This window comes from Prionailurus bengalensis, chromosome D2, assembly GCF_016509475.1.
Source record: "Prionailurus bengalensis isolate Pbe53 chromosome D2, Fcat_Pben_1.1_paternal_pri, whole genome shotgun sequence".
In the NCBI taxonomy this organism is placed as follows: Eukaryota; Metazoa; Chordata; class Mammalia; order Carnivora; family Felidae; genus Prionailurus; species Prionailurus bengalensis.
The window spans coordinates 47,106,633-47,134,442 of record NC_057351.1 but is presented as its reverse complement, the minus strand read 5'-3'; the positions used below and the strand labels follow the sequence as shown (position 1 = coordinate 47,134,442).

The following is a 27,810-nucleotide window of genomic DNA, read 5'->3' as shown; positions in this document are numbered from 1 at the left end:
CGCCACAGCGTCACGTGACCCAGGTAATTGGCTGGGCTCGCTGCTCACCCCCTGCGCGCAGCCCCTGACTTGCAGCTTCCAGGACTGCGCTGCCGCGCGGACCCGACGGCCCGGTGAGCGCGGCTGCCTCGCCACTCCGGGTCCCTGCGCCTCCTCTTCTCCTGCCGTCTTGGGGGGCGGCCCCTCTGCTCCCCTGTCCCGGGGCGCCGCTGCACTGGGTCCTGAGCCAGGCCCCGTCGGGGGTGGTGGGAGAAGGAGTGAGCGTGACCTTGGCTCCGCCCTTATCTGGCCAAGGTCTCTCCAAGGACCCCCAGCCCTTCGCGCACGTTCGACCCTGTGAATGCAGTGTTTTGCGTGAAGGAGCGACTTGCTAACGGTGGGGTTTCAGGCATCAGCGTGGGTTCTTCAGCTCAAAGACTGCATACTGTCCATGCTGCCTTTCGTGGCCTTGTGGGGGGAGGGAGGCGGTGTGAGCTGCTGCTCGTCACCCTCAACAGGCCAGGCTTTGGAGGGCTGTCGAGCTGGGGATGGGGAGGGTCCAGCGTTAGGTGCCTGGCGGGACACACCAGGCAGTTTCCAAGTCTGAGGACCTCGTGGGGGCAGGGCCCTTACAGAAAGCTTTAACCAGGGTCTCTGCTTACAGATGAGGAAACGGAGACCGTGAGAGAGGCCGGGAGGGGAGTGAGGTCGCAGTCAGCCTGGGAAGTGCTTCTCCCGTACCCCGAGAGATGTTGGGGGAGACGGGAAGGTGCAGCGGGGTACAATGGGCATAAACCGGACCTTAAGGGCCCCATTCTGACCCCCTTCCACCATGGGCCCAAGCCCGCCCTTGCGTCCCCTTCCCTGTGACTCCTCCCCACACATACCACAGCCTCTTGGAACAGGTCCTGACTACCTTTGTACTTTTATAACCTCTGGGCTTTAGCTCAGGCCCTTTGTCTCTGCCAGTGAAATAAGCACACCCCTCCCTGCCCTGCTTCCTACCTTGGAGTCTGCCTTCTCTTGGGTTCAGCAAACTAGGGAAAAGCCCACCCAGTTCTTAGAATGTGGGGCCAGAGTAGGCCTGCAGCATTGCCAGTCCAGCCTCCATTGCTGCCTGGCTTCAAGGTCTTGGGGAGGGCCCTTCCCCTCTTTGGATCTCTGTTAACTCATCTTAACAATGGACATACTGCAGGAGGAGTCCTCACCAGCACAGCCCAGACAGGGCCTTGCATGTGGGAGGCTTCCTGGACAGCATGTGTGCAGTTGTTATGGTTGTGGGGTTGGGGGTGGGGATGGTACTGACCTTGTCCCAAGAGTTGCCCCAAGCAACCTACCTGTTATTAGTCCACTGGGGACTGGGCTGGGCAGAGCGTCCACAGCATGCCTGACTGACTCCTTGCTGTCGCCTTCGCCTGGGTAGACAGGACCTGGTAGGGTTGGCTGGGGCTCTGGCTCCAGATACTGAGGTTGGTTCTGTCTCTAGCCCTCCAGGGTTCCTGGGTCCTCAAGCCCTGCTGGGATGGGGGCAGGGGTAGCCAGCTGGCTGCCTTCCTACCAGGCCAGGTGAAGGTCATAGCAGTGTCTAGCAGCCACTCCAGACCATTCAGTGTTTGTGACACAGTATTCCTGTACTAGGCCACGCTGGACACAGCCAGTCTTTGTCACTGCCACCCTGAGCCATCCCATTCCCCCGTGAGGGTGGGGGTGGGTGCTGGCAGAGAGAGCACTTCTGGCTGTTGCTATTGGAAAGGGCATGTCATTCTGAGAAATCTGGGTTTACATCCTGACTCTCTAGTGAGGAGGGTACAAGTTCTGGAACCATACTGAGCCCCATCACTCACCAGTTTCCCTTTTATAACGTGGGGCTAATCTAAGTGCCCACCACATGAGATTGCTGAGAGGGTTAAATAAGCACAGTGCCTACCCCAGAGTCAGTGCTCACAGTCTGTGTGCTTTTATTTTTATTCCCACAATGGATGGTCTTGGTGTCTGGTTTCCTTTGCCTTAGAATGGGGATGATAGAGCTTCTTGGCTTGTTTAGATTCTTCTGATGTTCTAGGCCAGTATGTCCTATGTCTCTCCATCATCGCCCAGAGCCATATGGGCAGGGTCAGCCCTGTATTTGCCTAGGGACAGTCAGTGGCAGAGCAGGGGTTGGGACCCTGGCACTCTGATCCCAGAGCCCATGCCTTGAACCCCAACCCAGCACCTGGAGAGGTGCTGTTCTAGGGAGATCTAGCCCCTAATGGCCCTTGCTCTGGAACCTGGACTCATCAGCTGGTGGGGGTGGGCATGTGGGAAGCTTGGGGCACTTGGGGCTCAGGTTCCAGCTGAACCCACCCCCTTCCTCCCTTCACTGGACTATGTTTTTGCTTTTTAATTTTACTCTGTTTAGAGTTCCTGCTGGTTGCCCTGAGGAGCCTACTTTCCCTCGCTTGAGAAGACCACCCTCTTCTCTTTACCGCAAGTGAGTTTGGAGGGAGAGGGAGGAAGCAGGATGGAAGGGCTTGTAGAAGGGCCAGCCAGATAGTTCTGGAGACTTGCTTGAGCTGATGGGTGGGGGTAGGGTGGGGGAATCCTGTCTAGGGGCATTGGCTCAGGACCAGATAGGACCTGGGAGTCAGTTTTTCCCCAGAAGGCATGTTTTCTGGGACTGAGCTGTGCAAGGGGAAGCAGGCTCCTGCTTGTGTGGCCTCTGGTGGGGTGGCTCTGGTGTTGCACCCCACTTACAGGCTGGGATTCTCTGGGCAGAAGCGTGTTGGTGAGGATTCAGGGGAAGCTGTTCTGTGTCCAGGCAGTACTAGGCTGGAGCAGAGGAGGGGCCTCTGCTCACACTGGTGGAGATGGGGGTAGGGGAATGGAGGTCCTACTTTACAAATCCTGTGTATGGGGAGGTGGCCTTAGTGGACCCTGCCAAGCTCCCATATTGCCTGGAGAGGGAGCCCCAGGGCTTGCCACTGTGACCGCTTCTGGTCACAGGGACCAGAGACCCAGCAGTGCCATGGGCCCCCTGAGATGGTGTAGCTCAGTCAGCCCCCCTTTCTTCAGGCTTTTTCCCGAGCAGCCATGGTACACCCAGCCCATGAAGGACACTCCTGCTCGAGTTCCAGGGTGGCCAACTGCGTGGCTCGCTCCTTCTTGGGTGTACTGCCTGCACATGCCCTGTGACCCACACAGTGGGCTCTAGGACCTTGGCTGAGTGCTCCCTGAGGTAGGACCCTGGTGATAGTTGCTACATCAGGCTTAGGGAGATAGCAGAGAGGGAATGTGGGCTGGGTGGGTGGGCTCAGCAAGACAGGAGCTCAGAATGCTGAATAGCTGTTGGTGAAGTTAATTGAGCTGTGACCTACCACTAGGCAGTGAATCCGGGACTCCTGGCAGACTGTTCCATTTTCTCCTCTGTCTCATCAATGCCTAGCTCAGGGCCCCCTGCCCAGTAGAACCAAAAATACCAGATGAGTGAATGGTGGCTGCCAGAGCCTTTGTTCTGGTCCTGTGGTTTTTACCTCTCCCTCATTGCCTGTGTCCAGAATGAGTCAGCTGAGGCTGCTGCCGTCCCGGCTTGGGGCACAGGCCTCGAGGCTCCTGGCCCCACATGATATCCAGATGTTCAGCCGGCGCAGCAGGTCGTCTGGGCCACCGGCCCCCTTCCCAAGCAGCAAACGTGGAGGCAGCTCCAGTTACATGGAGGAGATGTACTTCGCCTGGTTGGAAAACCCCCAGAGTGTCCACAAGGTCAGCACCCCCTCTCCGCCCGCTGTGGAGGGGGGAAGCTCCTGGAGCTGGGCTGTGGAGGGAGCGGTGACGAGAAGCAGCTTGCATGCTGTCTGATCTTGGACAGGTTTCTTTGCCTCCATCGTCCCGGTTTATAAAAGCCTTGCCCTTGGTGTTGGGTGAGGAGGGTCTGTTGCTTTCCTGTTTCGGAACCAGCCAGTAGGTGGTAGTCTGGCCTGAGAAGCCCTGAGCCTGTCCTGCTCAGCTGTACCTGGTCTGAGATCTGCCCCTGCCCCCTGGTCATGCTGTGCTGTTTCCAGGTGGTTCTTTGTTATGTAGTTAGGGGCCTAAGTGTTTATATATGCACTGAGCTGACAAAATAAATACCTGCTGATGATAAGAAAAAATAAATAAATAAAAAATCAGATGACAGGGCAAAAAGGGAGAAGTGAAGCTGCTCTTCTCTTGACTCATTTTCCTCAGAGGAAAGTGATCACATGATTCAAAAACCAAAAGTGTGAAGTTACGCAGTAAAAAGGCTCCCTCCCCACCCATCCTCTGTCTGCTCAGCTCCCATCTGTCTGTCCCCCAGTTTATTCTTAGTTTCTTCTGTATCCTTTCAGAGAGTTTCTTTAGGTAATTTTTTTGCGAGTATAACTCAATTTCCCTCCCTTCACACAAAAGCAACATGTAACATCCGTGGCTTTGCTCCAGCCTTCTTCTCTTAGCACACAACTCCAAGATTTTCCATGTCACTGCATCAAGAGCCTCATTGTTCTTTTTCCCAGCTGTGTAGTATTCCATTGTATGGATGTGCCACACCTGTCCCCACTGACAGTATCTGGCTCATTTCCACTCCCTGGCTGTCACGACCAGTGCTCCCGCGCATCATTTCATACATTTGTCATCTTGTACATTGCAGCTCTCTGTAGGATAAATTCCCCCAAGTGGAATCATTGGGTCACAGAGGATCTGTGTATATAATTCTGTTGGGCCTTGCCAAATTGCTTTCCAGAGGGCTTGTGCCACTTGTTCTTTTGAAGAAGGGTGTGAAGAAAACACTTGTGTTCTAGAACATGGAGGTGCTTAGGCATATGCATATCTACTTTTGGCTTCTACATGAATAGTACACTTTTTTAAAAATATATACATTTTTTAAGTTTATTTATTTAGAGAGAGTACAAGTGCTAGCAAGAGGGGCAGAGAAAGAGAGAGAGAGAGAGAGAGAGAGAGAGAGAGAGAGAGAATCCCAAATAGGCTCTGCTCTGTCAACACAGAGCCCAATATGGGGCTCAAACTCATGAGCCACCATGAGATCATGACCTGAGCCAAAATCAAGAGCCGGATACTTAACTGACTGAGCCACCCAGGTGGCCTCGGCTTGGTTCACTTTATAGTTACATATCTTGGTGATAGCATGTGACTCTTGATCTTGGGGTTGTAAGTCTGAGCCCCACGTTGGGTATAGAGATTACTTAAAAATGAAAATAAATAAAAATAAAACCTTAAAAAAATCTAAGTGGTGACCAATAGGACACAGGTTAGATAGATGATGGTACATTTAGATTCTGGAAGATAATGCAGTCTTAAAAAAAATAAGGTGCATTTATTATTGTGGAACAGGTAGAATATCACACCTGAAGCCCCTGAGTCACAAGTTAGAGCCTTCCCCCAACAGCCTTCCAAACTGGGGACTGAAGAGATCCAGGCTTTAGGTTGGAGGGTCCTGGGCTGGTTGCAAGGGGTTTTCTCGGCAGGGTTCTGGGAAGGCCCAAAGAGCTATGGTGGTGAGAGAACACCCAGCACCCGCTGAGGACCCCAACCAGGACCACCCCCACTCCTCCCGGACCCTGACATGGCTGTTTTCTTGCCTCTTCCCAGTCCTGGGACAGCTTCTTCCGGAAAGCCAGTGAGGAAGCCGCCTGTGACCCAGCTCAGTCACGGTTCCCTGAGAGCAGGCCATCAGTCTCGAGCCGGACCAAGACCAGCAAGCTGGTGGAGGACCACCTAGCTGTGCAGTCCCTGATCCGGGCCTACCAGGTAAGTGACTGGGAGGACCCAGGTTTCGAGGCTGGATTGGCTTCTGGGATATGGCCAGGTGCTGATGGAAAGGGGACTGGCTCAGCTCCAGAGTCACCTTCCCCAGAGATTCCTTCTCTGAGTCCTCTGTTGGGTGGCTCTCACTCCTCTGGTTACTCGCTGTCCGTTACTGTTTATGTCATTAACCACCCCCTGGTATTTTTTGTGCATACTGGTATTTTGTTTGTTGGTGGTCTTTCTTAATGGAGTGCGGTCTCAGAAACCACTATGCCCCAGGCTTCCAGAGGAGTACTTAGTAAGTAATCAGTTTCAGTAAATGTTGAATGAAAGTTGAGTAGATTGACCCTTGTTAATAATGTCTGTTTTCTCTTCTTTAAAAAAATTTTTTTAAATGTTTACTTACATAAATAAACATTATGTATGAGAGAGAGCAAGAGTGCATAAGCGGGGGAGGGACAGAGAGAGAGAGGGAGACACAGAATCTGAAGCAGGCTCTGACCTGTCAGTGCAAAGCCCGACGAGGGACTCAAACTCAAGAACTGTGAGATCATGACCTGAGCCAAAGTTGGATGCTTAACCGACTGAGCCACCCAGGTGCCCCTTCTGTTTTCTCTTCTTGACTGAGCATTCCAACAGGACTGAGACTGATATACAGCAGGTACCTAATTAGGGTTTACGGAATGAATGGATGGATAGTTCAGTAAACAGCACTTCCTCTATCAGCTGCTCTGTTCTGGAGACTTAGGCTCTTCCCTGCTGGGTCCCCAGCACCCCAGCTCTGACAAAGCATCTTGATGACGTTCCATATTCTTGGTCTTGACTGAACAGGACTAATTGGAGGGCTGCTCTGGGTGTTCCTTCCATAACAAGTGTAATCATTTGGGATCTCTCTGGGAATCTGGCTGAAAGTGTTTCATGAGAGAAACATGTCAGGCAGACATGCTGAAGGAAGGGCAAGGGCGTCCCGGGGCCCTTGGCAGAGACTCCGTGGGAAGGAGCAGCAAGCCACCACAGGAGCCGGGGGAGGAGGAGGCCTTAGCAAATGGAAAAGGTGCCTTGCCTCTGAATGAGGTGCTCTGTGGGGTGGCAGCTGCACTTCCTGTGCACCAGTTATGCTGGGAGGGAAGCGGGAGGTGAGCAGGCCTGAGGACCCATGGATTGTGGGCCACTTGCAAGCAAACAGTAATAATTGTTCTTCTTGACTGGCTGAAAGAGCCAGAAAATGATCTAGCCGTTGACTTTGAAAACCAAGAGGAAAGAATGTAAAACTCCACATAACATACAAGACAGCATTGGTGCTGCTCAAGGGCCTTATTCTCCAACCACCGTTTCCAGCTCTTCAGCTGCTCTGTGTTCTTCAGCCGAGACTAAGCACTGGAGTCCCTCCAGCGGAGTAGTGTCTGGATTCAGGCATGTTACTGTGTATTTGTAGGGTAAAAATCTGCCAAAGGTTATGCCTGATGTGAGCAAGTCCCCACTGGGTGGGCTGCAGCTCCTCACAGCCCTGGAGGAGGCAGAGTTATTGTTTGGCTCATCTACACACAGTACTGAAAAATCCTCAGACTTATTATTAAGGACATTTTCGAACATATAAGAGGTAGAAGAATTGTGTCGCAAACCCCACACCCATAAATACAGGGCCAGTCTTGATTCCTCTGTTAACCACCTCTGGCCCTCACCTGTTGGCCCTTGAGGATTTTGAAGCAAATCCTGGACATACCATTTCATTCACCAGACATTTTAGGATGGATTTCTGTAGGTAAGGCTCTTGAAAAATGTACCATGATAGCACCGTCACACCTAAAAATGTTAACAATCACCCTTAATGTCATCAGATATGCAGTTGGTATTCATGTTTGCCTGTTTGTCTACAGATTCCTCTCTGTTTTTGTGTTTGCCATTTTATTTATTTATTTATTTATTTATTTATTTATTTATTTATTATGTGGAACAAACCAGGTTGTTTGTGCTGTAGAGTTTTCCTGAGTCTGGATTGTGCTGATTGCATCCCCATGGTGTCACTTCATCTGTCCCTTTGTCCCGTGTAATTTCTATAAATTGGTAATTAGATCTAGAAGCTTTATCCAATATAGATTTAATTTTTTTGTTTCAAAATCAGCTTCCTGGTGGTGATGGGTACTTCATCAGTCAGCAGCTTTGGATGATTACTTCCTGGACACATTAATTCATTAGGAGTGGTAAAAATGGTGATGATATTCTAATTCTACTTTTGTTTCTTTGTTTATTACCTGAAGTACTTCTGTCAGGAGAAACTTACCTTTGTCAGCTCCACTTCTCCTGAGGTGCAAATTGTATAGGAAAGGCAAGATCAATGCTTGATTTTCAAAAGTATGACATGGTTCCTTAGTGTACTCCAAAGGTGGCCAATGAAGGTTTTTCTTATTATTTAGTATGATATGAATGCGTGAATTTAAACCTATTTGATGAATTATTTATTTAATTTTAATGTTCATTTATTTCTGAGAGAGAGACAGCATGAGTGAGGGAAGGGCAGAGAGAGAGGGAGACACAGCATCTGAAGTAGTCTCCAGCCTCTGAGCTGTCAGCACAGAGCCCAATGCAGGGCTTGAACCCATGAACCATGAGATAATGACCTGAGCTGAGGTTGGATGCTTAACTGACTGAGCCACCCAGGTGCCCCTATTTGATGAGTTTTAATCTGTTATAGATATCATCCTTCTCATTGTCAAAATGTGTCCTTATTCCCTGCCCCAGCAGTGTTTGAGGACCCCTTTCTTATCTGGTATGACAAGACGCTCTGAGCTTATCTTGTACATTTCTGTCTGGCTCTGGACCAGCCAGTTCTTCAGGGAGTGCTGGGAGGGTCACTGCTATGGTCTGGTCATGACTTCTGGGCCTTTTCAGCGGTTAGAGCCAGGAAATATGTGTTGTTTTTTTTAGATTTTTTTTAAAGTTTATTTATCTATTTTGAGAGAGAAAGAGAGGAGAGAGAAAATCCCAAACAGGCTTTGCACTGTCAGCATGGTGTCCAACAAGGCTCGAATCCACAAACTGTGAGATCATGACCTGAGCTGGAGTCAAGAGTCGGATGCTTAACAGATTGAATCACCCAGGTGCCCCTAACAGACAGCACATTTATGGGTTTATACTGATGTTTCCAGATACTCCAAATGCAGGACTTAAGGTTTGTTCTTGACCTCATCAATCTTAAGTCAGTGTCTTCTTTTAAAGATGCCAGAAATAGGGGCGCCTGGGTGGCTCAATCGGTTAAGCGGCCGACTTTGGCTCAGGTCATGATCTCATGGTCCATGAGTTTGAGCCCCGCGTCGGGCTCTGTGCTGACAGCTCAGAGCCTGGAGCCTGTTTCAGATTCTGTGTTTCCCTCTCTCTGACCCTCCCCCATTCATGCTCTGTCTTTCTCTGTCTCAAAAATAAATAAACGTGGTGGGCCTGGGTGGCTCTGTCGGTTAAGCGTCTGACTTCGGCTCAGGTCATGATCTTACGGTTCGTGAGTTCAGGCCCCGCGTCGGGCTCTGTGCTGATGGCTCGGAGCCTGGAGCCTGTTTCGGATTCTGTGTCTTCCTCTCTCTCTGACCCTCTCCCATTCATGCTCTGTCTCTCTCTGTCTCAAAAATAAATAAACGTTAAAAAAAATAAATAAAAATAAATAAACGTTAAAAAAAATTAAAAAAAAAAAATAAAGATGCCAGAAATAGAGGTCTGAAAGACAACGACTATTTGATTTTCCCACAGCCTGCACACTGTGGTTTTAAAATATAATTCTACTGCTGCCACTATTGATTGGTACTAGAAATGAATTTATAATATTTTTTTCCTGGAGTTCTGTTTGTCTGTTGGGGACATTCTGTTAGTCAGTTGTGTAGTTATGCCACCAATGGATGCATGAATCCATTGGTTTTGTTTTACTTTAATTTTTAAAACTTCATTTTGTTTTATAGCGATATAAACTATTTACAAGATTCCAAAATCAAATTTTCAAAGCCAAATGTATCCTTAAAAGTCTAGTTTCCATCCCTGGCATTCTACTCTATTCCTTTTACCAGAGATCATGGTCCTTCTTACTTTATGGTTTTCTTGTTTTATGATGTATTTTTCTAATACCTATGTTCATTTGTATGTATACAAATACATGCAAATGCATATATTTACTTGAATCTTCTCTTTCTTAGATAACGGGTAGTTTGCCACACATACTTTTCTATAATTTTTTTTTTTTTTGCTTAACAGTATTTTGGGGAGGCTACTTCCTAGTAGCAGATAGGGATTTTTTTTTATTACTCTTAACAGCTCTGTAGTACTCCCCGTGGGGATTTCCCATATCCACACGCCAGTCTTCTATTGATGGACATTTGGAAGCTTCTAGAATTTTGCAATTACTAATAGTACTGTAGTGAACACTTTTGTGTATGCATGCTTTCTTATTTTTGAAAGTGGCATGATGTACTTTTAAGCCGAGTGGAGCTCCTGCCCACCTTAGTGATCATGGTGAAGGCAGCGTGCAGTGGATGGGTGCTGGAGACATGTGGAAAGTTGAAATTCTGAAGTGGGAAATGAGGGGCCAGGGCCCAGAACTTTGCTTTTGGTGAGGGTGTGTCCATCTGGGTCCCAGCCTGGCCCTGACCTTTTTCCCCTTCTCCCAGATTCGAGGCCACCATGTGGCCCAGCTGGACCCCCTGGGCATTCTGGATGCAGACCTGGACTCCTTTGTGCCCTCGGACTTAATCACAACCATCGATAAACTGGGTGAGAGTTCGTATTGCTCTGGCAGTGCCGAGGCCGGCTGGTGGTGCCTGTGGCCCTGTGAGGGGCTCTGAGATAGCTTGCCTCCAGGGCCTGGGGTCCAGCAATCAGCCCCAGAAGCTTTCTTCTGACCTTTGCCCAGCTACCTCATATGATCTTCCCTCATCCCTAGCCCGTGCACTATGTGCAGCAAGCTTGTGTCCCAGCTTACCCTTGTGGTACAGGCTGGGTTCTTTTACCCCTTGGCACCCTGCAGACAGAGTCCTTGAGCTTTAGGCTGGAACTGGTGGGAGAGTGCCGGGGGCACCGTTGGAAGGTCTGGGGATATGGCTGGGCCCCACCTGGCCTGATCTCTCTCTCCTCCCCTCTGCTGCCTGGGCTGTGTGTATCTCCTCAGCGTTCTATGACCTGCGGGAGGCTGACCTAGATAAGGAGTTCCAGCTGCCCACGACCACCTTCATCGGGGGATCTGAGCATACCCTGTCTCTGCGGGAGATCATTCGGCGCCTGGAGGTGAGCACATACAAGTGTGTCAGGCACACCTGCCGGCTGTCTCTGGAGTGTGCTAGAGGGAGGGAGGATGCTGCCTTTTGTATTGCAGATGCTGGGACCGTTGCCCCTCTTCCTGGCTCCTTGTGGAGTCCCCACCTATTCCCCCAGAGCACCTACTGCCAGCACATTGGCCTGGAATTCATGTTCATCAATGACGTGGAGCAGTGCCAGTGGATCCGGCAGAAGTTTGAGACCCCTGGTGTGATGCAGTTCTCCAGTGAGGAGAAGCGGACCCTGCTGGCCCGGCTGGTGCGCTCCATGAGGTCAGGCCCCCGGCACCATGCAGGGTGGCTGCAGTGGTTGGTGGGTCTGCTGCAGGGCCATATGAGATGTCCCGGGCCCTGGCTGAGAAACTAGGATGACTGGTAGGGGAAGTCAGGACTGGATGGGCCTCACCCCTGGCCCAGGGGAGGTCCATAGGAGCATCAGGGGCCAGGTGGCAGGGATGGGCTCCAGGAGAACATGACAGCAGGGACAGAAGTGGCAGAAAGTGGCTGTGGGAGTTCGGGCAGAAAGGTGTCCCTACATGGAGTGAGTGTAGCAGTGCTTCCTTGCAGGTGGGGCACCACCTGGCTGTGCCCACTGGCTGTCCGAAGCTGGGTCCAGGGCTGGCAGGGGCCTAGAAGAGAGCGGGGCTCAGCTGCTGGGTGCAGAGTGGATCTGTGGTGGTGAGGTACAGGATGGAATTTGAGCTGAGTGCTGAGGAGGTCTTTGTGTCATAGAAAGGGCGGAGTGTGTGTGTGTGTGTGTGTGCGTGTGTGTGCGTGTGCGTGCATGTGTGCATGCACAGGACTATGGGCTGGGAGCAGGGGGAGATGGGTTATTGGAACAGCCTGACTGGAAGGGGGAGGGGGGTAACAGCTAGGGATGCGTGCAAGCAGAGGTCTTTATTTAGGCTGGGGGGATGCCCAGTCTCCTTCTGGCCTATGCTCCTGGTTGGTGGATTTTTTTTTTTTAATTTTTTTTTCAACGTTTTTTATTTTTTATTTTTGGGACAGAGAGAGACAGAGCATGAACGGGGGAGGGGCAGAGAGAGAGGGAGACACAGAATCGGAAACAGGCTCCAGGCTCTGAGCCATCAGCCCAGAGCCTGACGCGGGGCTCGAACTCACGGACCGCTAGATCGTGACCTGGCTGAAGTCGGACGCTTAACCGACTGCGCCACCCAGGCGCCCCATGGTTGGTGGGTTTTGATGGCAGGTCCTGACTGCAGAGGAAGGTGATGTTGCTGCTCCCTCTGCCTCGGGCATCCAGCTGTGGCCCTCATCAACAGCCTCTGTGACCCCCAGCCTCTCCATCCTTTCCCTTCTCTCCCCAAGCAGGTTTGAAGACTTCCTGGCCCGGAAATGGTCCTCGGAGAAGCGATTTGGCCTGGAGGGCTGTGAGGTCATGATTCCTGCCCTCAAGACCATCATAGACAAATCCAGTGAGATGGGGATCGAGAATGTCATCCTGGGGATGCCACACAGGTGGGCCCCCTTCCTGCTCCTACACAGCCCATCTCTTCTCCAGGCCCAGCAGAATGAGATGGAAGGGAGGGGATGAAAATCAGAGCAGGGGTTTTGGGGGAACCTGAGGCAGGATGGCCTAGAAAGTTCTCAGAGTCGCTGGGCCCCAGGGCCTGCTCAGCACAGAGTCAGGCCCTTGGCCAAAGCCACATGGAGGCAGGGACTAACCAGGTTTTCTCAGACTCAGTTTTTCTCTCCCCATGTTGCCGCTGTCCCCAGGAGGGTCAGGATTTCAGAAAAGGGGTGTCATACCTCTGGAGGTTCCTGTGGACAAGGAGATGTGGAGGGTTATGTCCCAGGGAAGTGAGGGCAGGGCCTGGGCAGGTGGCCGTGGGTTGGCACCCTCTGGAGGGGGATCTCTGGAGGTGAGCTGAGGGCTTTTTCCCCTGGCTGCAAGCTGACTGCATGTTTCCCTGAGACCTTGATAGACTTGGAAGGCTGGCCTGGCAGCTGGGAGGTTACCTCTGAGCTAGAGCCTATGGACTAGTGAGGAATACAGCCTGGGGACAGAGACCAAGGTGACCAGGGGTCCTGTGGAATGTGGCATAAGAGGACATGCAGAGCAGTCTCAGGGGCAAAGCCCCAGCATTTCCTGCGACTGTCTCCACCTGCTTGTGGGTGGGCCAGTCCTGGGCCGCACTAGCACGAGGGGTGGCTAGGTGTCCAGATGTGGTGTGAGAGGGTCTCCCTCTTGTGGGCTGGCTGCCAGGAGCCTGGGGTTTGTCTGTGATGGCTCCTTGCTCTGAGGGGCCCAGAAATGCCCAGTGTCTCATCAGAGGGTCAGGAAGAGCTGGCTCAGTGGTCTGAGGTCCCCCACACATGGCTTCAGTGGAACTCTTGGGGAGGATGGCACTGAGCAGCCAAGGGCAGATGTGGGACTGTAGAGTGGTGCTGGGGGAGACTCCTGGCCTGAGGAGCGCCCTGGGAGCCAAAGGACTGTTCTACGCCAAGCTTCCATAGTGGGAGTTAAGGGGACTCTGAGGCTACAGGGCTTGTCCGAGAGGGGCTGAGGGTTGTTCATTCAGCTCCTGTGGCCTCATAGCCCTGACCCACAGAACAGGAGAGAGGCCCACCTGGATGATGGCCCTTCTGTGAGGCCAGAGGTCTGTCCAGGGTGTGTGCAGGCCTGAGGCTGATGTCTGCTGGTGGGCTATGGGGGGTGAGTTCTGAGGCCTCCCCAATGTCCCGATCAACCTGGTGCCCACCCCTGAATTAAACCGCTGCCTGATGGGAAGTCCAGGCTGCACTAGAGAGTCCCTGGTCTCTGGCTGCTTTCCTGTCCCCACCACCCTTAGACCTCAGCTTTCCCAAACAGGTCCCCTGATAACTCCTGCCCTTAGGATCAGTCCAGTCCCCTCATCCCCGTCCTGCATCAAGACACTGCTGGCTGGGCTGGGAGTCATGTACGAGCAGCTGTGGGTAGCAGATTGGGGCTGAGGTGCTGGGTTAGGCTCAGCTTTTGGCTGGAGGACAGCAGGGTGGAGGTGCCGGGGGATGGTGCATGTGCATCCTGCCATGAGGCTGAGTAGCTCCTGCTTGAGGACCTCCAGAGTCTTGAGTTGTACAGGGGTGTCTAGGGGAGCTGGCCCACCAGAGCCACTCATGTGCCCTTGTAGATTGAGACAGGACGAGAGGGCCGGGCCTCCCTTGGGCTATACTGGGAGGGCTCCCCTGACCGCCATGCTGGGCTCTGGTAGGCCCAGGTGGGGGGATGCTGGGGCCTGTCGCAGGAGGTGGGCTCTGCAAGATGAAAGTCCTACCACTTCTGGCTGCAGGGGCAGGCTGAATGTGCTGGCCAATGTGATCCGCAAGGACCTGGAGCAGATTTTCTGCCAGTTTGACCCCAAGCTGGAGGCAGCAGATGAGGTAGGTGTCAAGCCCTGGTCCCAGATATCTGGGAGGTAGATTCGGGAGGGGCTGGACCAGAAGCATCCAGGCTCAAACAGATCTGTAGATGGATGGATATGTGGAAGAATGGGGAGAGAATGGGTATGTTGTGAGGCCACCCAGGTGAGTGCTATGATCTCTGAAACTTGGGAGAGTCCTCAGGTAATCTGGACCAACCTCCTTGTTTTTCAGCCAGGGAAACTGAGGCCCAGACACAGAGAGTACACATGGGGGAAAGGCATAGGGAGGGAGAGAGATAGGATCCTAAGGAGGCCCCACATCATCAGTGCAGAGCCTGGACTCGGGGCTCAAACTCATGAACCGTGAGATCATGACCTGAGTTGAAACCAAGAGTTGGATGCTTGGCCAACTAAGCTAACCAGGTGCCCCTGCTCATTTTTCTGTGGGATTTTGGGCTTTGTCTTACTGGTTTGTAAAAGTGCTTTATATATTGAGGGTGTTAGCCTTTGCCTGCATTTGTCTTATAGTTACTTTTCTCAGCTTGATTTTTTTCCCCCTAATACTGCATGGATTTGCTTCCTTCATGGCAGATTTATTAAATTTTAGCCGCCTTATTTTTTATGGCTTCTGAGGTTTGTACGTTGTTTTTGAAGGGTCTTGAAACATATATAATGTTTTTCTCTGCTGTACTGTAGGCTCATCTGTCGTGTGTACATTGTTGGTTGCTTTGGTGCAAGGAGTTAGGTAGGGGTCCAGCTCCAGTATTTGCCACCGGTCTCAACACCCCCTTTATTTCTCTGCTTGCACCGTCATTAATGCTGAGGACAGTAGTTGATCATGTGAAGGGCTTCTGATGAGGGCTGGCCTCTGAGGCCTGGGGGAACCTGCCTGCCTTTCACAAAGAGGGGCAGTATGTGGGGTGGGAGGGCAGGACGAGGGTGTAGGTCGGGAATAGCAGTCTTCCCAGGGAGCAAAATCCAGGGAGCGTCCCACCCCCGCTGTGGGCTTGCATGTCCACGTGTCTGCCTGTGCGGCTGAGAGGGGTGGGTTCATCACGGCCCACCTCAACTTTCAGGGCTCCGGAGACGTCAAGTATCACCTCGGCATGTACCATGAGAGAATCAACCGGGTCACCAACAGAAATATCACTTTGTCCCTTGTGGCCAACCCCTCCCACCTGGAAGCTGTGGACCCTGTGGTGCAGGGAAAAACGAAGGCAGAACAGTTCTACCGAGGGGATGCCCAGGGCAAGAAGGTGAACTCGCCTGGGTCCTAAGGGGTGGGCTCTGAGGGCTGGGCTCAGGAATGGGCTCCGGGGGGCCGGGCTCTGAGGAGTGGCCTTTGAGGGCTGGGCTCTGAGTGAGTAATGGTCCCTGAGGAACAGGCCCTGGATCTTTGCAGTATAGTGCACAGAGATGGGCCGCACAGGCTTGGGCTCCTCTTGGCTCACATCCTGCCCTGCAGGTCATGTCCATCCTGGTTCACGGGGACGCTGCCTTCGCCGGCCAAGGCGTGGTGTATGAGACCTTCCACCTGAGTGACCTGCCCTCTTACACCACCAATGGTACTGTGCACATCGTCGTCAACAACCAGGTGAGTGCCTGGGCTGCTTGCCAGGCCTCGTCAGTGTCCCCCATTCCTGAAATTCAGGTAGCACTTTGGGGGAAGTGTGTGGTGATCCTGGTTTTAATCCCACTGCTCTGCCACTCCCCAGTGTATGACTTCAGGCAGACCAGCCTGGTCTGTGAAATTGTTGTGTGTCTGTATGTATACATATACGTATACGTGTACGTGTACGCGTACACATACACATACACACACATGCATATATACATACACACATACATGTACGTGCACATATACATATGCACATGTGTACACATACACACATACATACACATATACATACATATATACATATACATACACATATACACATACACATATACATATGCATATGTATACGAATCACATATACATATATACATACACATATACATGTATGTGCACATATACATATGCACGTGTGTACACATACACATATACATACACATATACATACACATATACATATATATACACATACACATACACATATACATATGCACATATATACAATACACATACACACATATACATACACATACACATATACATATACATATACATAAATACACACGCACCATGGAGAACGTTGTAAGGACAGGTATACAGGTGTAACTGGCACAGAGGCTGGACATGAAACTAGATGCTGCTTTTAGCTCTATAGGAACCAGTCTCAGAACACAGCTGTCACAGGCCTTTGCTCTTCAGGCAGCTGTGCTTACTAATAGCTCTTCTGAGCCTATAAAGCCCTGAGTTAATTGCCTTATTTGCATTAAGTCATTTAATCTTCACAGAATAACCCTGTGAGGTGGTAGTTAATGAGCCCTTTTCATAGATGAGGAGACTGAGGCTTTGGGAATTTAAGTACCTTGCTCAGAATTGCACACATAGCAACTGATGGGACTGGCAGTTACCCACGCCTGCATTCTTACTACCTCTGTGTAAAATGCAGGAAAAAAAAAGGCATGATTTCCCTGGTGTTGCTGCCATCCCTGTTGGGCCTGCTGCTACTCCTGATTTAGGGGCCATTTACTCTTTAAAAAAATTTTTTTTAATGTTTATTTTTGAGAGAGAGAGAGAGAGAGACAGAGAGAGAGAGACAGAGAGAGACAGCATGAGCGGGGAAGGGGCAGAGAGAGAGGGCGACACAGAATCCGAAGCAGGCTCCAGGCTCTGAGCTGTCAGCACAGAGCCCGATGCAGGGCCTGAACCCACCAACCATGATATCATGACCTGAGCTGAAGTCAGACGCTTAACTGATTGAACCACCCAGGTGCCCCAGGGCCATTGACTCTCAGCCCTTCATGTGCCATGTATCTCCTGGTCACACCTAATGGACCTCAAGGCAAAGACAACTCCTGTTTCCTTGACCCACTGGTCTCCCAGGCAGTTTCCTTGACCCACTGCCTGTCTAGCTCTAAGAATTCAGAGGTGCTGTCATTTCCTCCTGCTTCTGCAGATCGGCTTCACCACAGACCCCCGCATGGCCCGCTCATCACCATACCCCACCGATGTGGCTCGTGTGGTTAACGCGCCTATCTTCCACGTGAACGCAGATGACCCAGAGGCCGTGATATATGTGTGCAGTGTGGCAGCTGAGTGGAGGAACACCTTCAATAAAGATGTTGTGGTGGACTTGGTGGGTTTGGGGCTGTGAGCATGGTGGGCAGTATATAACCTGTCCCTGCTGTGCCACGTGGGCCACGTCTGCCATATCTTTGGCAGTGGGGGCTGGGAGTGCTTCTCGGGTGGAAGGTTTGGTGCCCCCAAGAACAGTCTGTACAAAGGCCAGGAGGTGGGGCATTCGGTGATAGGTGGTAGTGGGGGGCTTTCAGGGGCCTCGAAGGGTGTACCCTGCCAGCTGTGCCCCAGTTGTGCAGTGACTAGGCCTGCACTGCCTGGGGACACGGACTGAGCCCCTCCCCATGCTGTCCTTGCAGGTCTGTTACCGCCGGCGTGGCCACAATGAGATGGATGAGCCCATGTTCACGCAGCCGCTCATGTACAAGCAGATCCACAGACAGGTGCCTGTGCTGAAGAAGTACGCGGACAAGCTCATTGCTGAGGGCACCGTCACCCTGCAAGAGTTCGAGGTGGGCAGGCTAGCATCATGGACACCTGGGATAAGCCTCCAGTAGAGCCGGGACCCAGTTGGTGATGTTGGCAATGATTTAAAGAAGTAGCCAATATAGCTTTTGTCCCTAACATCCCCTAGCTGTCAAGGACAGAGAACCAAAGACATTTACAGCCTGGTGGGGCATAGGGAATGCTGCCATGTGGGGGAAGCTCATCCTCAGGCAGGAGTCCAGAAGACTTCCTACAGGAGGCAGGCCTGAACTGTTTGTCCTCACAGTTATCTGTGGATGCATTGGTCCTCGTGCCTTGAGGGAGCTCTGAGAGGAAGCACTGTGACTCTTTTCTGAGCCGCCTCCAAGTCCCTTGCTAAGCAGGGGGGATCCCCCTTAATTCTGAGACTTTGGCCTCTGGCCACAGGGTCCCTGCAGGCCAGCAGACAAACAGTTCTAGAATGTAGTGAGGAGGACCAGGGTTTACGAGTCTGGGTTGATCCAGCGTCTGGCTGTCTGGGCCATCAATACCTCAATCCCCACATTCCCCCTGATTTCAGGAAGAAATTGCCAAATATGACCGGATCTGTGAGGAGGCATATGGCAGGTCCAAGGATAAAAAGATTCTGCATATAAAGCACTGGCTGGACTCCCCCTGGCCCGGTGAGCGAGTGGTGTGTGGCTGAGAGTGATTCGCCAGGGCCTGGGACCAAGGTTGCAGTGGGTCCTGGTAAGGGCAGTCACTGCCCAGCCCAGAGGCTGCGGGCTCCATCCATGAGACTCCTGAGGCTGTTGGGGGGCTGATTCCTGCAGGTGGGGATGGGCCTGGATATAGGAGAGATGGCATGTGTAACCAGCTATTCTCTGGAAAGGGAGGGCTGAACCAAAGCTGGTGGACGCCAGAGTGGAAAGAGCCTGGGGGAGGGGTGCTCAGAGGGCCTCCGTGGGATAGAACTGGATGGCTGTGACCCTGGGCCCAGGGAGTGGTCCCCACAGGGGCCCAGGGGAAGATAGGAACTGAGCTGCGGCTGTGAGCTGTTGCAGGTCCCGAGGGTGGGTCAGGGTTTGAGTGCAAGTGGGGTTAAGGAAGATGTGGGTCCCTGCGTCCTGGGGAGGCACAATGACCAGGGGGTCTGAGGCCCGATCACCACCCAGAAGCACTCAGACTCTGCTCTCTCAGGCTTCTTCAATGTGGACGGGGAGCCCAAGAGCATGACGTGCCCGGCCACAGGCATTCCCGAGGACGTGCTGACCCACATTGGTGAAGTGGCCAGCTCCGTGCCCCTGAAGGACTTTAAGATCCACACAGGTGAGGTTGCTGTGCAGGATGGTGCTTAGGGGTCGGGGAGGGCTGGCCGTGTCCCCACTTGGTTGTTGGCATGTCGGCTGAGCTCTTGGAACCTCTTGTGAGGTGTCCATGATAATAGCTACTCTTAGGGTGGGCAGATGTAGAAGCCACACTCCCTGCTGGATGCCAGTGACCAAGGCTTACGTTGGGCACCTTGGATTTTCCCAGTACCTTTGCTGGGGGTGTCTGCAGTCAAACAGAAGGAGAGCAGGGAAGCAGGGGCTCCCGTGGAGTGGGTAGTTGGACCTGGAATGTCAGGGGTGGGCAGGGGGGGTGGGCAGGAGTGCTGGGCCTGCTGCTGACCTGGATGGATGAGACAGGGCGACCCTGCCACTCCTGGGTGAGCCTAGCTGTACCTCCTGGCTCTGGCCGTCCTGGTTGGGCAGCCTGGAAGGCCCCCAAGATGTGTGGGGTGCCTGTACACCCTTGGACCAGCCTGTGGGAGTTCCAAGGGGATTCCTCCACAGTGTGCGTGGCAGCCCAGGCGTCTTGGGGTGCCCACTCTGTGCGCGTGTCACATGGGTCCCGTGTGGGTATAGGACCAACAGGAGCCCCGCTTGGGCTGGGTGCCTGGGCTCAGATCCAGTCATCTCTGTAGTGCTGTGGTCATGCATAAGATAATTCCCTCTTCTGAGCCTCAGTCTCCTCATCTGGAGAGCGGCAGGTGACCTGTGGTGAATGTTCCTCAGTGCACACGGCATCTACATGTGGCAGGTGCTCTCCTAGTGATGCCTGCTCCTTCCCAGAGGGAGGGAAGCTGGGGATGGCATGCTCAGTCCTGCTCATGGAGTGGGTTTCCTGCGGCCTGCCAAGGCCCTGCTCTATGGGAGGGATGTCCGTGGAGTACATACACACCTGGGCTGTCCCAGGTGGGGTCGCCAAGTCCCTGAATCCCTCAGGCTGGCTGCTTGTTTCTGCAGGCCTCTCTCGAATCCTGCGGGGCCGTGCAGATATGATCAAGAACCGGACGGTGGACTGGGCACTGGCAGAGTACATGGCCTTTGGCTCCCTGCTCAAGGAGGGTATCCACGTGCGGCTTAGCGGGCAGGATGTGGAGAGGGGCACATTCAGGTGAGGGTGGGGAATATTCTCTGGGTCCTGGGCCCTATGGGCATTAGCCTTGTCCACATTGACCCCACGGGCTTTCTGGGAGCTCGTCTGTGCTGCTCGGAGTCTCCCAGAGTCAGCCCAGGAGCTCCGGAGTGGAGTTGGCTCTTCCTTCTCTTCCTGGACCATGTCTGGGGAGGCCTTATCTGGCTGAGGTAGTCACAGGTAACCCCATCAGCATCCCCAGCCCCTGCTCTTGGGTCAAGCCATCAGAAGGTTGCTGGGCCACCTTTCTGACCCTGTGGGATTACCACTGGGAAGGGAGGCTACCTGGAGGAGAGACCAGATTGCTTTGGCTTCCCAGGATCTTCTTGGTGTGGCCATCCTATGGAATTCTGTCTGATTTCCTGGCACAGTGACAGAGGCTTGCCTGCCTCCTGTTACCTGGTCCACCTGCTGTGGGTGAACAGGTGGTAATCCACCTGCCCTCCATCCCTTCCCCATCTGTCTCTCTCTAGTCACCGGCACCACGTTCTCCATGACCAGGAAGTTGACCGGAGGACGTGTGTCCCCATGAACCACCTTTGGCCTGACCAGGCCCCCTACACTGTGTGCAACAGCTCCCTCTCAGAGTATGGAGTCCTGGGTGGGTCAGAACTCTGCCTGCAGGTCAGATGGGCCCTGAGATGCCTGGGGACCGGACAGGGTCTTGCACCCCAAGCTATCCTAGCCTTATTGTTTTGACCATGACCACCCCTGCACTGCACCCAACAGTTCTATCTCCAGAGCCCCTCTCCAGGCTCTGGGCTCCTGGGACTATGTCCCCTGTACTCTCTCTCCCTTGGCTTGACCTTTAGCTGGCCTGCTTCCTCCCTCACTGTCTCCTTCCAGAGGCAGAAACCCTGAAGAGACCAGCCCCCCACTCCCTCCCTTCCCCTCAGCATCACTGCAAATATTTTGGGGGGTTCCTCTTGGCAGATGGCTCCTGCTGCTTCCCCAAGGTATCTTTGGACTCGGCTCCTTGTCTAGATAATGCTAAACCTGGCCATAGGTGAGGTCAGAGCTGAGGGTAGGCATCTCTGGGCGTATTGTCATCTCCCAGGAAGGAAGATTCTGGCCTTTGGGCCCAAGGAGTCCCCTGGCTCTTGCTGGCCTGCTGGGAAGGATGGGTGGGGGCAGGGAGGGTGTATGAAGAAGAGCTGGGTTTGAATGGAGCCACTGCCACTCGATGGCAGTGTGTGGCAGGCTCTGTGTCTGTGCCTTCTGTTTAGGCTTTGAGCTGGGCTATGCCATGGCAAGCCCCAATGCCCTGGTCCTCTGGGAGGCTCAGTTTGGTGACTTTCACAACACGGCCCAGTGCATCATCGACCAGTTCATCAGCACCGGCCAGGCCAAGTGGGTGCGGCACAATGGCATCGTACTGCTGCTGCCCCATGGCATGGAGGGCATGGTGAGGGCCATTGTGGTGGCTGGGGGCTGGGTGGGCGGTGGCACTCCTGGGAGAAGGTGGGTGGACCCTTGGCCTCCAGCCAGGTTGGGGGGTGTTTTTCTTCCGGGACCCTGGAACACACGGGTCTGCTCAGGTTGGGGCCTGCGTAGGTCTGCGTTGCTGCTGTGCTGACATTGCTGTCACTAGCAGTAAAGTCGCTGATATGTCTGAGGGTTTGCTCTGGGCTGGGTGCTGTTTAAAACCCTCTCTGTGAGCTCTTCCAGTGCTTACAACAAATTAATGAGGGGCGCCTGGGTGGCGCAGTCGGTTAGGCGTCCGACTTCAGCCAGGTCACGATCTCACGGTCCGTGAGTTCGAGCCCCGCGTCGGGCTCTGGGCTGATGGCTCGGAGCCTGGAGCCTGTTTCCGATTCTGTGTCTCCCTCTCTCTCTGCCCCTCCCCCATTCATGCTCTGTCTCTCTCTGTCCCAAAAATAAATAAACGTTGAAAAAAAAAAAAATTAATGAACTAGGTACTGCTCCCGGTTTCCAGATGAGGAAAACTGAGGCACAGAGAAATCGAGTGGCTTGCCCAAGGTCACACAGCTAGAAGCTGAGGTCTGAATGTCACGCTCTGCCGTCCTGCCAGTCCTGTGGTCTTCTCCTGAGTGACCAGTGTGTGTGCCGCCCACAGGGAAGAGGGAGGTTGTGCAGGCCCGTGAGGGAGGGAAGGGGAGGAGCAGAGCCCTCAGCCTGACCAGCTGGGGGGATGGGAGGGCTGCACCGGCTCCAGGGAAGCCTCTGTGACCTCTGCCTGGCTCTGTGACCTGGGGCAGGGCCTCCCCCACCCTGGATGATTGGGCTACAGTGGATGTCCCTTGAGGGCCTGTTCAGCTTGGACTGGTCATCTAGTCAGGGACCGATCACTATTATCATCACCGAATGGCTGTTCAGAGCCAGGACTCCCTGTGCTGAGCATCTTTTTTTTTTTTTTTGAGAGAGAGAGCACCTGCACACTGCATGAGTGGGGGAGGGGCAGAGAGAGGGAGACAGAGGATCCGAAGTGGGCTTTGCACTGACAGCAGAGAGCCTGCTGTAGGGCTGGAACTCACGTACTGTGAGATCATGACCTGAGCCTAAGTCAACAGTTGGCTGCTTAACCAACCGAGCCACCCAGGCGCCCCTGTGCTGAGCGTCTTGAGCACCGTGTGTAGTCCTGTGGGATTCTCACTACTGGACTGGGTGGTCAGTCCTGTGGCCTGTTTCACACTTGAAAGAAGTGGACTGGCCCTGCCCAAGGACATTTAGCTGGAGAGGCACAGGGTGGAGCTTGAGCCAGGCTGGGTGGGGAGGGTTGGGTGGCCTGCCTGTTGCCATGGCGCCGGGTCCTTGGGGCTGTGGGGCAGGTCGCCCTCATCTCATGGGGACCCACCTCCTGGAGGTCAGTGTGGTGTTGTCTTGCTGCTGCCATGGAGCGGAGCAGCCCATGTGGGCGAGAGCAGGAGCAGGAGTCAGGGTTCGAATGTGCCTCCTATGGCTGAGTGACTGTGGGGTTGTTCCTTCATCTCTCTGCCACTCACCTTCATCTGCAAAGCGAGGAAACAAATGTCTTCACCATGGGGCTGCTTTCAAGATTAGTGAGTGATGTGTATTTGGTCCATAGAGCTGTGCCTAGCACCCAGTAAATGGTAACTGCTGTAGGTCAGAACATTCAGGAAAAAGCATCTCACCTTGGCCTTTTTGCCTGTCCTTCCTGCCCTACACATTCACGTGTGCTGGCTCTAGCCAGACCCTCCTCTGAGAATGTCCTCTCTACTCTTCTTCCACATTCCTGGTCCTTTACTGTGGTTTGGGCTCCAGAGAGAGAGGGCATCTCCTCCAAGAAGCCACCCAGACTTTCCCCGGAGCCCTGGGCCTTTGCAGGGCCAGGGGTCTGTCCTGTGTGACACTTAGGCCAGCCTGTGCCATGTAGCACTTGTTTTCAGGGCCCGGAACACTCCTCAGCAAGGCCTGAGAGGTTCCTGCAGATGAGCAACGATGACTCCGATGCCTACCCCGTGAGTAGTGCCCTCCCTCCTCCGGGGCAAGGCCAGGGCGCGGGGGCCACGGGCCGGCCACCTCCCAGCCATACCCCGGCCCCCCAGGTGTTCACCGAGGACTTCGAGGTGAGCCAGCTCTACGATTGCAACTGGATTGTTGTCAATTGCTCCACACCGGCCAACTACTTTCACGTGCTGCGCCGCCAGGTCCTGCTGCCCTTCCGCAAGCCGGTGAGCTGCCTGCCCTACTCACCGCCATAGCAGTGCCGGGCCCAGCTGTGGAAGCCCTGCCCAGGCAGGGCAGCTGGCAGCTGGGCACATGTTTCCCTCTTAGCTGATCATCTTCACACCCAAGTCTCTGCTGAGGCACCCGGAGGCCAAGTCCAGCTTTGACCAAATGGTATCCGGTAAGTGCCCAAGTGTGTTGGGGAGGTGGCTGATGGGGGGCCTGGTGGCCCATGGCCCTCTGCTCTCGGGACTCTTCCGTCCTCACCTCCGTCCATGCCTCTGCAACAGCTCCTGGCTCATTCCTCACTGGGGCCGGGTTGGGAGTTTAGCGTGGTGGCCGCCTGACATGGTCTGGCTTGGGTCACTTGGGCTGAGAAGCAGGGCCAGAGCAGGGCGCTGGGTGCTCCCCCAGCTACAAAGCAGGGCCCACCTGGCTGTGCTGGGGGAGCTGAGATGTGGGAGGCCTGGTGGAGGTCTGATCAGTACAGCAGGGCACGGAGTATCATTCAGTTATTCATTCAGTGTTCTTTCACTCATGAACCAAATAGATACTACTGGCCCTGGGGACCCAGTGCTCCTTCCAGAAGCTTTCAGGCTCCTTTACCCAGGAGTTGAGGGCCAGATAAAGCATCTGAAGGACCAGGTGTTGGAATTGAGATGTGATCCAGGGGAGGACCAGGGAGGGGCAGTTGTGGGGCCCTGACGCTTCGGAGAGCAGAGCCATCTTGGAACACAGTCCTGGGTAGTAGGGAGAATGGCAGGTGCTGGCCAGGAAGGGACTCGGCAGTGTGGACAGGTGTTTGTTTGTCACCTGTGTGTGTTGGGGCATCCCCTCTGGTGTGGGCAGGTGACTGAGCCGGCAGTTCAGAGCTTTGGCCTTGGCACTGCGGACCTCCCAGGCTGAACACCCGGTGCTGGCTTTTCTCTCCTGAGGCCTAGCAGCCAGGTACCCTCTGGGCTTCAGTGTCCTCACTTGAGATTTGGGGACACTATATTGTCTTCCTCAGAGGTTTTTGGAGCATTCTTGGCTTGGTGCCTGGCACGTGGTGTGAGCCCAGGGAGGAAAAATGTTCAGAACTTGGGACATGGTGGCCTGGCTGCAGGCCTGAGGGAGGAAGGGAGAAATGTGCGCAGCCTCCCAGACAGCTCACCTTCTAGCTTGGTGAGCAGGTGGCTGGAGTGCATGCGGAAGGTAAGCGTGACTGGATGGGGAGCAGGTTGGGGGCAGATGTTGATGCTATCAGATGAGGACTTGATGTCACCTTCTCTATCCTCTCCAAGGGCTCTCCCTGTCATACCTGCCCCTCCATCTTGGCTCCAGCCTATTTCTGCCCCTTTCCTGTGACATCTCAGGGTGTCATCTGTCCCCTGCTCTGTGGTTTGGCTCAAGAGGCCACAGACCCAAACCTGGGGGGTTAGTCTCAGTGGCCAGGGAGAGCATGGGGGTGGCTAGAGATGCGGGTCCTATTCTCGAGCTGTTCTGGCCAAGCTGATGCACCTGTGGGAGGTGATGTCCCTGCCATGCCCTGTTGGACCTCCAGGGGCCAGCTTCCAGCGGGTGATTCCTGAGGATGGGGCTGCGGCGCAGACTCCTGAGCAGGTGCGGCGGCTCATCTTCTGCACTGGAAAGGTGTACTACGACCTGGTGAAGGAGCGGAGCAGCCAGGGCCTGGAGGAACAAGTGGCCATCACCCGCCTGGAGCAGGTGCACCCCATGCCCTCACCCAGTCAGAGTGGTGGACAACGTCAAAGCACCGGCCCCCGGGCTTTGGGCAGCATGCCAGGCAGGGCTGGGACTAGGCCCCACGAAGGGAGCTGGGGCTGTGGGCACACCCCCCTTCTTCTGGCTGTACTCTGCTTTCTCCCTGCCTGTCCCAGATCTCTCCATTCCCCTTCGACCTGATCAAGCAAGAGGCAGAGAAGTACCCGGGTGCAGAGCTGGTGTGGTGCCAGGAAGAGCACAAGAACATGGGCTACTATGACTACATCAGCCCGCGCTTCATGACCATCCTGAGTCGGGCACGGCCCATATGGTAACGAGGCTGGGGTACGGGTGCCTGCCACCTACCCCTTGCCTCTGCTGAGCCCAAGGGACTCTGAGGGCCTGAGGCTTCGTCCTGGCTCTGCCCGGCCCATTTGCTGTGTGAGCCAGAACTGGCCACTGCCCTTCTCTGGACCACATTGGAAATCAAGGGGATAGTTTCATAGTCCCTGCTGGCTTTATGGCTGTTGGGGACAGACCAGGGACCCCATCAGTTCCACCTTACAGAGACTAAACCTTTGTCTTCATTCTGCAGCCAGAACTGAACTAGAAGACTTGCTGCATATCTCAGAGCTCCTTTGATAATAGGCCAGTCACTTAGCCTCTTGGGACCTCAGGCTCTTCACCTCTATGGCAGGATGATGATCAGGATTAGACCCGATGCAGTCCTGGGGTAGTGGCCAGGCCAGGCCCAGACCTCCTTTTAACGTGTCTCTTCTCCCCCAGGTACGTTGGCCGTGACCCAGCGGCTGCACCAGCCACAGGAAACAGGAACACTCACCTGGTTTCTCTGAAGAAGTTTCTGGATACTGCCTTTAATCTCCAGGCCTTTGAGGGCAAGACATTTTAGAGCTGGCAAGGCCTGGCTGGGTATTGCTGTGGGACTGGCTGGTGAGGGGAGGGACGGGTGTGCTCCTGCCCAGGAGAGGGGCTGTCCAGAGCCCCAGGATAAAACAATACTCACATAAGTGATTAAGGCCAAAGGTAGGTGCTGCTGGCTTCAGTATTATGCTACCTTGGACCTTGGTGTTTGTTTATGTCAGAATCTGTTAGGACTGAGCAAGCCAGAGGGCTCTGATAGATGGGCTGTAGTTCAGGAGTGTTTCCCCACTTGCCCTGGTCTTCCTGAAATTTTTGTGTGACTTCTCCATCTGTGCTGTTCGTGTCTCTGCAGACAGCCACCCAGGAGCCCATGTCTTTGGCCCCTATCTCCCATCCTGGTAGATCTGGTTGCTGCTTACCCTGTCCTTGTTCATTTGTAGATTCAAGGAATGTTCTGTTTTGTGCTCTTAGAAATAAAGATTTCAGCAATAACAACCAGGTGAAGCAAAACCATGCCAGGTGATTTAAATGTGCTCTGTTTTATGGAGCGTGTCATAATGAGGTATGTCAGCTTCTGTGTGAAATACAGCCGCAGCTCAAGTGTACCAAAGCAGAAAACCAAATAACAGAGAAATAAAAAAGTGCTTAAGAGAGTTTTTTCTGTTTTCATTTCATGTAAAACTGGGGAAGAGGCATATGGTTTAGAGAAGGTAGGGAATGGGGAGGGAGAACAAACTAAACATGTAGAGGATGAAATATCTGCCTCCATTGGACAGATTTTCTCTGGAGCACTAGGCGATGTTTGCAAATCTGTTGGCATGTCCACTCTAGCTTTTGTTGGTTTTGCTTCCCCGCAGAGATGCTGGGAAAGGTGCAACACAGGAGGGATGTTTTGCTTTCTGCAAAGCATTTATTCATTTATCTCTTCTTAGAGTACTTTCTCTGTGCTACACTCTGGGGCCTGGGTGAAAGTTATGTTGGAGGTAACTGTGGAGGGTTGTGGGAGTCAAGGAGGCCTCCCTGGAGGAGGTGGTATTTGAAGGAAGAAGAGTCCTAAAGGAGAACCAGGAGAGATGAA

General features: G+C 53.5%; 1 protein-coding gene across 1 annotated transcript; it reads left to right on the top strand.

The window, feature by feature from the left end:
• Nucleotides 1–27,385, top strand: OGDHL (oxoglutarate dehydrogenase L). The gene is made up of 24 exons (XM_043596839.1): nt 1–113; nt 2,378–2,449; nt 3,513–3,717; nt 5,578–5,736; nt 10,380–10,482; nt 10,877–10,992; nt 11,140–11,294; nt 12,354–12,500; nt 14,315–14,405; nt 15,463–15,642; nt 15,852–15,980; nt 17,452–17,631; nt 17,933–18,085; nt 18,619–18,721; nt 19,239–19,367; nt 20,327–20,477; nt 20,972–21,099; nt 21,725–21,903; nt 23,867–23,938; nt 24,026–24,151; nt 24,255–24,327; nt 25,690–25,853; nt 26,027–26,181; nt 26,637–27,385. Exons 3-24 carry the CDS (start codon nt 3,514–3,516, stop codon nt 26,758–26,760), a joined length of 3,021 nt encoding a protein of 1,006 aa, XP_043452774.1. The 5' UTR covers nt 1–113; nt 2,378–2,449; nt 3,513; the 3' UTR covers nt 26,761–27,385.
• The last annotated feature ends 425 nt before the right edge of the window (nt 27,386–27,810 follow it).

What these genes read in the sequence shown, in the direction of transcription:
- OGDHL (XM_043596839.1), top strand. Translation starts at nt 3,514, where the DNA reads ATGAGTCAGCTGAGGCTGCTGCCGTCCCGGCTTGGGGCACAGGCCTCG. An exon ending in GCTGGACTCCCCCTGGCCCG is followed by an intron (nt 18,722 to 19,238) that starts GTGAGCGAGTGG and finishes CTGCTCTCTCAG; the next exon opens with GCTTCTTCAATGTGGACGGG. An exon ending in CTTTGACCAAATGGTATCCG is followed by an intron (nt 24,328 to 25,689) that starts GTAAGTGCCCAA and finishes TTGGACCTCCAG; the next exon opens with GGGCCAGCTTCCAGCGGGTG.